At 43.1% G+C, this 11,807-nt stretch overlaps 1 protein-coding gene and 1 long non-coding RNA gene across 4 annotated transcripts in view; both read left to right on the top strand.

Annotated features, from left to right (window-relative positions):
• Window positions 1-1,410: 1,410 nt before the first annotated feature.
• PPP2R5E (protein phosphatase 2 regulatory subunit B'epsilon) overlaps window positions 1,411-11,807 on the top strand; it is a 150,698-nt gene continuing 140,301 nt past the window's right edge. The window contains exons 1-2 of one of the 3 annotated variants that reach the window (XM_019451597.2): window positions 1,411-2,048; window positions 4,280-4,443. In XM_019451597.2, coding sequence (XP_019307142.1) covers window positions 4,287-4,443 — 157 coding nt within the window. In that variant the 5' untranslated portion in view covers window positions 1,411-2,048; window positions 4,280-4,286. The remainder of the gene's footprint in view (window positions 2,049-4,279; window positions 4,444-11,807) is intronic. The other 2 variants (XM_019451596.2, XM_019451595.2) reach the window with 2 other exon arrangements.
• LOC128773019 (uncharacterized) lies at window positions 7,944-9,108 on the top strand. The gene is made up of 2 exons (XR_008417222.1): window positions 7,944-8,520; window positions 8,867-9,108. It is a non-coding gene; the product is annotated as an uncharacterized LOC128773019 (long non-coding RNA).

Raw genomic sequence — 11,807 nt, 5'->3', positions numbered from 1 at the left:
AAGATCCATTCCTGGGAGTGTGAATAAAAATTTGCAACACCTGAGTGTTAACACAAACAAGAAATGCAATGCATTTTGTTTTTGTTACTTGTACATATGGTACCTAGTTTTATTTCTTAACTGTATAGAAAACATGATAAAATGCCGACGGGGAAAAACTAGGCTCCAAAACAACACACACAAAATTAAAAGAAAAAAATACCGGAGGGAAGTACATCAAAATGCTAACAGTGTCTAAGTTAAATTTTTTCCCACAAGTTTTTAATAATTGATCTGATATTTGTAGTTAAGCATTAAGAATTTTCTTCCCTCTCAACCGTCCCCCGCCCCCCCCCCCCCCCCAAATAAAGATGTACGTAGCGTGCATTCAGATAGAGTGACAGTCCCAATAATTCTCTGGAATTGCATCACTTGGGTTTGAGCTCACCAAAGATGCAAACACTTCCCTAAATATTTTATTACTTCATCTAGCTAGAGTTGAGTGAAGTCTTCTCCATAAACTCTTCTGGATCCAACTTGCCAATTAAAATCTCGCAAGCTCCTAGAGTCTGGAGCTGGGATGCCCCGAGCTCTGTGCAGCGGGAGGGCCCAGGTAGTTGATCGGGATAAATGATTGCAGAGCACAGAGACAGCATTCCCACCTGCATGAGCTACACTGAACTGGCCTCCATCAAGGCTTGCAGTTTCAGGGAGCTGACATTCAAAACAGAGGTTTAGGGAAAAGAAGACGAGGTGAGACAGAATTCGAAGCAATACCCAACCCCTGGCTCAGGCCCAGAGGTTCAGATTTCGGTGCCAGGTCCCACAAGGTTCAGCCGAGAGCGACTGCTGGGGGTTTCACAGAGGGCTGCAAGGGGCCCATTTACACCAACAGTGGCGCACAGGAGCGGGCAGGAGATCTTATTTTCTTCTCCGCTGATTTCAGCGCTGGTTCCCGTCCTAAGTGGGGGTCCTCCACCCCAGCCCAGAAGGACCACCCTAGGCGCTGAAGGGCGCGGATTCCAGGCCCGGGGTTCCCCCACCCTTAGCCGACCCTTGCCCTTGGAATCCTCTGCTTGAAGTCGACCGCCGCCCAGAGAAGCCGCATTGCGTGGAACCCCCCCCACCCCACCCCCAACCCATTGATCTATCAGTCGCACACCTCCCGGCTTTCAGGAGCTCCGCACAGGCCTAGCGGCTGTCGTACCCCCCTACTTCACCCTACTCAACCGCCTAGCGGAAGCCGCAGCGGCGCGGCCGGAGCTCGCGGCTGCATCCGGGTCCTTCTCGCCTCAGCCCAATCCTCGGCCTCGTCTCTTCCCACCCTCCTGATTCTCCGCCCCCCCCGCCGCCAATCCCAGATCTGCTCTCAGTCGAACCTGCTGGCCTGGGAGTGAAGGCGGAGGCAGGCCAATGAGAATTCGCTTCCCGTTTGAAGCCTCCAGTGAGTGGGCGCCGGAGGCGGGCGCTGTTGGCCAGAAGGTTCGGTTGCGCGTGTGCCATGGACTCAGCCGCCCGGTGATATTGACAATAGGAGAGAGAAAGGGGCATTGACTGGGACCCACCGCGGGTACCAAAGGGCGGCTCTGGCAGCGGCGGCTCCAGCTCCAGCGGCTCCTCCTCCTTCTCCTTCCTTCTCCTGCTGCCGCTGCGGATCCAGTCTTCCTCCCTCCCTTCCCCCCCTCCCCACGTCGTCGCCGTCGCCGCCGGGTCCGGGGCAACGAGCAGAGGCGCCGCCCGCCGGGAATGTGAGCGAGGAGCCACCGGCTGAGCCGCTACGGGGTCGGTGCCGATTTGATGGGACGGGCCCGCGGGGGAGGATCGTGAGGCCGCCGCCGCCGCCGCCGGAGCGCTGAGGTTCAGGTCCGGCCGTGAGGCCTAGAGGCGCCGCCGCCGCGGAACCGGAGGGACGCCGCGCCGGACAGCCGTCGCCCCGGGCTCCCTGCCGCTGTCCGGACCTCCCCCCGCACGTCCCGGTCCCGCCACCCGCCCCCGCTGCGGCCCTCTCGCAGGTCTCCCGCCCCTCGAAACCACAGATCATCTTCGGATTCTTCCCCAGAAGCTTCAAGGTAACTTCGTCCCTCCAGCACCTCGGCTCGCCGCTTCCTTTCCTCTTCCCTGTCCTGAGGAACCTGCAGGACACCGGTCTCTGGAAGGCCTGGCCGGGGCAGGCGAGGGGTGCGGTGGGGTGGGGTGCGGGAGAGGAAGCGCCCGTCCCACTTGTCCGATTTACCTGCAAATGCTTGTGATGATGCTTCCCATTCACTCTACCCTCCTCCCTCCTTTTCCCCTCACCTTCCGGCATTGGAGGCATATTCTTGTCCCCCTTTATCCGCTGACGGGGGGCGGGGAAACACGGGGGGGGGATTGATGTAGTGTGGAGGATTCAGTAACAGCTTATCTTCTCCAGGGCTTGGGCGGGTGGGGTGGGGTGGGGTGGGGTGGGAGCAAAGAGTAATTTAGCATCCCCACAAGGAAACCCATTCCCTGTCTTTCTCCTCCACCCTGGTACCCCCTTCCACACCGCCCCCCCCCCCCCCCAACGGCTTGGATTATCCTGAACCCTGGAAATGCCCCGTGCTCGCTGCTTAGATGACGATAACGCTTCAGACGTCCTGGTCCAGGGCAAAACCTGTTTCCCCGGGCTTTGCACGGACCCACAGCTACTGCAAGTTCAGTTCTGCAGAGCTTTAGGGTTGAGATCCTTGACGTTTATTCTGGGCCGCGGGCAGAAGGGGCAGATGATAAAAAAAAAAAAAAAAAAAATACTAGCAATAAATCATCTTTAGAGATGGGAGGTGAGGAATAAAAACGAGACAAAAAGAGTGATGGAGGAACAGGATTTACTGAAATCTTGCATTGTTAGGGTTAAGTGAAATTTAAATAATTCACATACCAGATTGGAAAAGCTGCCCCTAAATTTACAACATACAAATGTGATGTGGAGCTTCTTGCTGATGCAGTCATTGTGAGAAATTTTAAGTAATCTTACTTCTTCTATAGTCATTCATAGCTTGCAATTCCATTTTGAATCTGTCACATTTTATTTACGGTTAAATTAGATAGATTTCTAAAAACTTTTTTAAGAAAGACAACCTAATGACTTCAAAAATTCCAAACCTCAAGATCCTGTGGTTTTATTTGTTTTCTGTTTATGTTTTTGTTATTTTTACCTTGTCGGAATCCATATAATCCAGATAACTTTTTATTCTTACATGTTCAGGAAGAAACTCCCTTACTCTTTTATTTAGAGGTTAAAAAACACTTGTCTTATGTATTGGAATGACAGGTGAGTAATTACATTTCAGTATTTCCCCCATATGCATTAATTTTATTCAAGTCTGCCATTAATCTTGAATGGAGCCTCAGTGCCACGGAAATGATGGCATCTGTTTAAATTGGAATATGAAATTGAGCTTACGGCTTGTGACTTTTAGGAAATAGCCTTCATTTTAATAATTTGAGAGGTTTAAAATCTCAAAGAACTGTTCAGTTCTCTCAGTTTGATGGAATGAAAACTAGTATTTGATGATGAACTTAAAGGGAACTCAACTTGGTTGTGTAAGTAGGGTGTGAATTTATGTTTTCATTTCAACTTTGGTGCACGACTTCATCATAATTTTGTGTATTAAGCTTTATTAACTTAAGATGGCTTCATTCAAAAAGAAGACTTCTTTGAAATGCTTTTAATTATGCCCTTTATGTGTTCTGTTTACAGTAATCTAACCTGTCCTCATTTGTGGTGTGGTATAGTTTATCATAGCTAACACAGCACATTGCATTAAAAGTCATGCCTAGATAGTTTCAGCAGTTGTAAATTTCACTTTGCTGTGATACATTGGTGTAGATTCTTGAAGTACATTAAGGGTTTTAACTCCAGAACCCATTCATAATATTAAATATCTTGTGAAAATGTATCGATGGAAGTTTTCCAGTGGCAGAGTAGCTCTAAAATTACTTCAGGAATCTCAAGATGAGAAGAGCTTTGCAGTTAGAAGATGAATAGATGGCTGAGAAGAGTTCTTCAGGTATAAATGAGCATCTTTAATGCTTATCAGAGTGGCAGCAGCCCAGCGCATTAGAACTATAATATTGCTTATGTGGTACTTCTGTTACTTCTGTTTTTTCCAAAATCTCATGTCCCCGTTGAATGTACGACTTTTCTTGATTGATGTTATTTGCTTTCTTCATCACATAATCCCGTTTTCATGAATATTGTATATGGGGGTTTTAGAATTTGTATAATTCACACGTATGCTTCCACCCTGGGGATATGTTTATGATGCCTCTTTCTCTTCAGTAGGGATATGTCCTCAGCACCAACTACTCCTCCATCAGTGGATAAAGTAGACGGATTTTCTCGGAAGTCCGTCAGAAAAGCCAGACAGAAGAGGTCGCAAAGTTCCTCACAGTTTAGGTCTCAAGGCAAGCCTATTGAGTTAACACCTCTGCCGCTGCTAAAAGGTAAGGCTCGTGACCAGGTGATGGATTCCTTTCCAGTTGATCTTTTTGTATCCATATATATAATTTTCTTTTCGTGGTATTTCATATTTGTTAAAGTTATGTGTTGCACATTGAAGGGATGGGGATTTCAGACACGTTGAAGTTACAGCCTTTTTAAAGGGCTCAACTTAATATAAATAGCTGTGGACACATGAAAAGAAACTTACTATCAGGAGGATCTTTTACACTGATAAATAGAAAACCTGAATGCCAGAGAAACCCGAAGAGGCCTAGGTCTGTGTTTTTCATTTTTTTCTTCTGTTGACATTTAGATACATACATCATATGTGATAACAGCTACATATTGTACAGTTTTAGTCACAACACGTAGACCTAGTAGAGAGGAGATGGTACCGTTAACTTATGTATAGAAAATGATGTTTGGGGGCGCCTGGGTGGCTCGGTTGGTTGAGTGTCCGACTTCGGCTCAGGTCATGATCTCGCGGTCCGTGAGTTCGAGCCCCGTGTCGGGCTCTGTGCTGACAGCTCAGAGCCTGGAGCCTGTTTCAGATTCTGTGTCTCCCTCTCTCTGTGACCCTCCCCCGTTCATGCTCTGTCTCTCTCTGTCTCAAAAATAAATAAAAACGTTTAAAAAACAAATTTAAAATAAAAAAAGAAAATGATGTTTGAGAGAATTCGGTTTTAAAAATCAAGAAAAAAATGGTCAGTTAGTAATTGCTTCCATGCATTCTTGTTTTCAGATAGTACAAATAGGAAACATGACGATCATACTTGTTCAATACTACTTTTCTCTTTCCTTTGGAATGAATTCATATTTTAATATGAAACTGCTTTTCCTGAATGGACTTTTCAATTTTTGTTTGGGTATGTGGATACTTTTTTTTTGTGCCTTTTAATTTCCATCTGTTTGCTTGATGTTTATGAACAGGCGTGTTTGAAGTGCATCAGAACACAGCATTTATAGCATGGGAACTATCAGAATCTACCTCTGAAGGTTGATCTCTGTTTACTGAACACTTGAGAGTGAGGAGAGAGGGATCACGAACAACATAGTGTACTTTTGTGGCTCAGAGGGAGTCAGAAAACCTGGTGTGCTAGTTCATTAATGAACATTTACTTCTGTAACAAGTTTGTGAAATTAGAAGGTATTATAAGAAAAACTGGAGATCGATTAGAAAAGGTCCTCAAAACGTAGCCTAGGATATTTCAGGCTTCTGTTTTTCCCCATGTGAGCTTTTTTTTTTTTTTTTTTTTTAAAGTTTATTTATTTTGAGAGAGACAAGAGAGAGTGAGTGGGGGAGGGGGGGGTAGCGAGAGAGGGAGAATCTCAAGCAGGCACTGTGCTGTCAGAACAGACTCCTATGTGGAACTCTAACTTACAAAACTGTGAGAACATGACCTGAGCAGAGAAATCAAGAGTTCAACGCTCAACTGGCCAAACCACCCAGGTGTCCCCTCCCCCCCCCCTTCTTTTTTCTTAAGGAGGGGAGAGTTGTAACTCAGATTCTCATGTTTGTACTTGAAACTGGTGGAGACTAAATGAATTCTGACGACTATAAAGATGATGTATCTACTAGTTCCTAAAGATGAGCTCTTATGAGTCTGATGGGGGAGAAAATTTTAGCTAAAGGTTTTGCTAAAATGGGGAAGTCTTTCCGAGATTTTAGAAGAACAAGGAAAAACTGTAGAAATAAAACTAATCATGCTTGAAATACAAAGTTGAGAGGTGCATGGATTCCTTAGTAATTTATTTAATCTGAACTAGACATATAATAGCAATTAGCATCTTTATCTGGAAAGGGACTTTTTTCTGAGGAAGTGGATTAAACTTTTTTAGGTTTAGAAAGAATTTTAAACTTTATTGTTATACTCATTTCTTGGGGCTTATGGTAAATATTTAAATTAGAACTGAATTGACCACTCGTTGGTTTTGTGGGTAGTGAAGAGGCATGCGTGAGAAGAAGTTGACACATTTTAATATTTTGTTACTCCTTTTATTGTGGTAAAATACACCTAACAAAACATTGACCGCCGTGGCTATTTTTAAGTATGCGTTAAGTGTGACAGTTAGTACATTCATGTTGTGTGCATCCATCACCACCATCCTTCTCCGGAACTTTTTTGTTTTCCCCAACTGAAGCTGTGTCCCTTAGGGGCACCTGGGTGGCTCAGTCGGTTAAACGTCTGACTTCAGCTCAGGTCGTGATCTCACAGCTCGTGAGTTCGAGCCCCGCGTCGGGCTCTGTGCTGACAGCTCAGAGCCTGGAGCCTGCTTCCGATTCTGTGTCTTCCTCTGTCTCTGCCTCTTCCCTGTCCAAGCTCTGTCTCTCTCTGTCTCAAAAATAAATAAAACATTAAAAAAGAAAAAAAAAGAAACTGTATCCATTAAACACTAACTCCCCATTCTCCCCTCCCCTCAGCCCCTTGGTGAGTAACCACCATTCTACTTTCTGTCTTTGTAAATTTGCCTCCCCTAGGCAGCTCATATAAGTAGAATCATATAATATTTGTCTTTTTGTCACTGGCTTATTTTACTTAGCCTGCTGTCCTCAAGATTCACCCATGGTGTAGCACGTGTTAGAATTTCCTTCCTTTTAAGGCTGAATAATATTCCACTGTGTGTATATGCCGGTCAGTGGACACTTGGATCATTTCCATCTTTTGGTTGTTGTGAATGCTGCTGTGAACATGGGTGTACAAGTGTTTTCTTGAGCCCATGCTTTCACTTGCTCTGGGTACATGCCCAGAAGTGGAATTGCTGGATCATATATTTAATTTTTGGAGGAATTGCCAGACTGTTTTCCACAGCAGCTGTACCATTTTACGTTCTTACCATCAATGCGCAAGAGTTGCAATTTCTCCGTATCCTCACCAGCATGTTATTTTTTGTTGTTTTTTTGTTTTCGATAATAGCCATCATGATGTGTGTGAAGTGGCATTTCATTGTGGTTTTGATTTGCATTTCCTTTATGGCTAATGAATGATGTGGAACATCTTTTCATGTGCTTATTGGCTATTTGTCTATCCTTTTCTCATTTTTAAAGTGAAGTCTGGTCATATTGAAAAATTTCCAAGAGCTCTGCTCTCCAAGAATGGAATTTTTGTGAACTTGTGTATTTTGCCAGTGTGGGAGAATTGGAGAGTAACAGGACCATACAGTATTAGATACAGCCACAGCTTACTTCCAGACGGACTAAAAGCGATTCTTGTGTAGTAATCATGTAATGGGGAAACATTCTGGAAAGCATCCCACAAATTAGATTTCCGTATCTATAGAACAACAAAGAAGTATGGTCAGATACAGACTTCAGAAATGTTCCTGATTTTTATAAAATGCTCCTGATTTTTATTCCAAATTTGTTAAATGACATTTGATTGTCTTGTAATGGATTGAATTTTATTTGTGTGTTGTCTTCTCACCAACTTTAGGAAGTAATTTATGGAATGTAAAGAAAATATAGGAGGAATTTCTTTTTCTTTTCTTTTCTTTTTTTTTTTTTTTACCATTTCCTTAGGAGAAACCAGAGTAAATTATGTGTGCCTACCAAAGGATAGTTACTGATTTAATTCTGTAGTATTGCTTTGACCACATTGGAAGGTTTGACTTAATTTTATTTGGTGGTATAATATAAATGGCAGTTGGATTTTGTGGGTTGCATTGTAGAATAAAATAAAAATCATGTCCTCAAGATCTTTAATTTTAGGGGAGTTTGAAAATGGAAATTGTGTAATTTTGTTAGTCATCCTTTAAAAATGTAATTTTTGAGAACTCACACATTAGGCGTTCATTAATGATCACTTGTTTTGCGTGTATGCATTATCAGAATGGTTATTATATGCATCGTATTTGACTGACTTGTAAGTAATACTGCCATTAACTCTTAGCGTTGTAATATTTATTTATTTTTTGGGAGAGCTCAAGCAGGGGAGGGGCAGAGAGAGAGAGAGACAGAGGATCCAAAGTGGGTTCTGTGCTGACGGGCTGACAGCCGCAAGCCCGATGTGGGGCTCAGACTCCTGAACTGGGATGTCATGACCTGAGCCAAAGTCGGGTGCTTAACCAACTGAGCTACCCAGGTGCCCCAACTCTTAGTGTTTTAAATTTTTTTTTTTTTTCAACGTTTTTTATTTTTGGGACAGAGAGAGACAGAGCATGAACGGGGGAGGGGCAGAGAGAGAGGGAGACACAGAATCGGAAACAGGCTCCAGGCTCCGAGCCATCAGCCCAGAGCCTGACGCGGGGCTCGAACAGAGAGAGACAGAGCATGAACGGGGGAGGGGCAGAGAGAGAGGGAGACACAGAATCGGAAACAGGCTCCAGGCTCCGAGCCATCAGCCCAGAGCCTGACGCGGGGCTCGAACTCACGGACCGCGAGATCGTGAGCTGGCTGAAGTCGGACGCTTAACCGACTGCGCCACCCAGGCGCCCCTACTCTTAGTGTTTTAAAAAAGTCTCTTCACTTGCAGAACTGTAACAAAGCGAAAGGAAAGTTTCATCTATTTTGCCTCTTTTCCAACAGGTGGGGTTTTCAAATTTATATCAATGATGTTATTTTCTACAGAAAACAATGCCGGCATGTTTTTCTGTATATATGCGTGATAAGTTCCCCGGCTTTTCCTCCGCTGTTTGTAGTGACATTGTAGAATAAGCCTTTGAAATAGAGACATTTGAATTTTCTCCCTCTTTACAGACTTCTGAAAATGTCTGCAGAGAGTCCTAAAGTTTTTGAACTTGAAGGACCCTTACTCAAGGGAAATTCAGTGAAGGTTTTAGTGCCTTTGTGCTTGATAAGAAGGTAAAGACTTGGACGCTTTCCTTGTGCCTACACGGCATGACACGAAGCAAGCTTTGATGGTTATCTGTCTCAATAAGGATGGTTAAACTAAACAGGTCGGGGATAGACACGCACATTTACAATAATATTATAATTAGTAGTAGCAACAGTAGGTACTACCTGGTTGGGTGATTTGTTCTCTCCCCACCCCATCCTCCTCCCGTGCCCTGTTTCCTTTTTTGACTTTAAAAGATTACATAAGTTTAGATTTGAGTGAAATGTTTTTGAAAAGTACTGCCTCTTTGAAGATGGGGTTATAATGAGAATGACGTCATCATTTCTAGTCTCATAATTCGTTATACATTTTTGAGGCGTTTTGCTAATAGTTTGGACCTTCAGTATTAAACATTCCAAAAACTATAACGACTTGAACGTTTCAGCAGAAATTCTGCCTCTTGGTGTTAAAACTTTTACATTGGTAACATTGTGTTTCTACAACATTCTTTCTTTAATTAAAAATCTTTTTTTTTTTTTTTAAGCTCTAGGCTTGTGATTCAGCTTACATTTTTATTTTTGAGGGTGACAGTCTGTGAGGACTTTATTCAAAAGTTTGTTTTATTTACTTAGAGAGAGTGCTTGTGTGGGTGTGTGAGTGGGGGAGGGGCAGAGAGTGAGGGAGAGAGAGAATCCCAAACAGGCTCCGTACTGTCTGTGCAGAGCCTGATACAAGACTCAATCTCACAAACCATGAGATCATGACCTGAGCCCAAATCAAGAGTCGGATGCTTAACTGACTGAGCCACCCAGGGGCCCTAAGGACTTTAAAAATCCCAATTTAAAACTAGTTTTTGTGGGGGCGCTTGGGTGGCTTAGTCGGTTGAGCGTCTGACTTCAGCTCAGGTCATGATCTCACGGTCTGTGGGTTCGAGCCCCGCGTCAGGCTCTGTGCCGACAGCTCAGAGCCTGGAGCCTGTTCAGATTCTGTGTCTCCCTCTCTCTCTCTGACCCTCCCCCGTTCATGCTCTGTCTCTGTCTCAAAAAACTAAGTATTAAAAAAAAATTAAGAAAAAAACTAGTTTTTGTGCTTTTCTAATTTTTGGATAGGCTGATTCTTTTTCATCCATATGTGCTTTGTGTAGTGTAAAGAAGGAATAGGCAGAAATAGTTCTCGATTTTTATAATGGGTTAGTGCCCTAAAGCGTATTTATAATGAGACTAGTTTCTTAAGGAATAGCGTCCTTTATTTTAGTGTTTACCATCTTTCTTGTACTGTGCAGTGTCCCGTGGGGAAAGTACTTGGGCTTTGCCACCTGCCAGAGTCCTAGCTCACTCACAACTTGTGTTGTCTGGGGCAAGTATGTCAACTCCTGAAGGCCTTGGTTTTCTTGTCAGTCAAAGGGGGATGATGATAATAATCAAGAGCTGTGGCAGTGCCACATTCAGTAAATACTAGCTGTTGTTATTTAACTGGGATTTGAGAAGTTAAAATGTGAATAGTGTGGAATTATTTCACTTTTTATATTTTTTCAGCAAAAAGTTGGATTGGAAATTTCTCAGAAAATTATGAAACAAGACCATAGTTTTGCAGTGATGAACCTTTTCCACCAAAAAATTGGAAGAAACCGTTTACCAATGTATTGAATTTGGTAGACTGGTTATTTTAAACACCTTTGATTGGAGATTTTCACCTAATGCATTGGTATCCTGCTCCATTTTTTAGCGTAATGCTTTTATTTTTAATGTATTCATTTTTTGAATAGATAATACATAATACAATTACATGGTTCAACTCTCAAAAAATACACAAGGATATATAGTGAAAAATCTTCTTCCTGATTTGGTTCTTCCACTCGCCCTTCCCTGAAGCAACCAGTCATGATATTCTTCTATAGAAGGTATAGACATTCTTAAACCCTTGATTGAATGTGAAATGTGTTTTGCAGCCTGAAATTATATGCACATTTTGTATGAGTATGTCCATTGTTTAGATGGAAGGATTCTGTTATATTTTTCAGATTCTCAAAGGGGTTTTTGAATCAAAAAAGGTTAAGAACCATTGATCTAGTTTGTATCTTAGATTAATGATGCATGTTCTTTAGACAACTAAATTGTGGTGTTTGTGTGTGTGTGTGTGTGTGTGTGTGTGTGTGTGTGTGTGTGGTTTAAAGAAATAATCATAAGCTTCCCTTTTAAAGTGGAAGCATGTCTGTAAGTTAATAGGTGTTAACGTTCAGCTTCGCAGCCTTTGAGACAATGTGGCAATGTTTTTCTTTTGGGGAAGAAATTACAAGATCTTGCAGAAAACCGAGTGTCAGTTGCACTGTTTTCATGTGTGAAAGATGATATACTCAATTGTAGTGAGGAGGTATTTCATTCGCTCTTTAGGGAGAAATATTTTTTCTTTACCTAATAGTTTATAGCATAGAGAAAATTCCCGTACAGAGTTGTACGTGGGCCAAAAGATATTAACAGTAAGCAGGGGCACCGGCGTGGCTCAATTGGATAAGCATCTGACTTTAGCTTAGGTCATGATCTCATGGTTCGTGAGTTCGAGCCCTGTGTCGGGATTTGTGCTGACGGCTCAGAGCC

Source organism: Panthera pardus, unplaced genomic scaffold, assembly GCF_024362965.1.
Source record: "Panthera pardus isolate Hobbes unplaced genomic scaffold, ASM2436296v1 HiC_scaffold_24, whole genome shotgun sequence".
Lineage (NCBI taxonomy): Eukaryota > Metazoa > Chordata > Mammalia > Carnivora > Felidae > Panthera > Panthera pardus.
The sequence above is the reverse complement of the archived record's forward strand: the minus strand, read 5'-3'. Positions and strand labels throughout refer to the sequence as shown.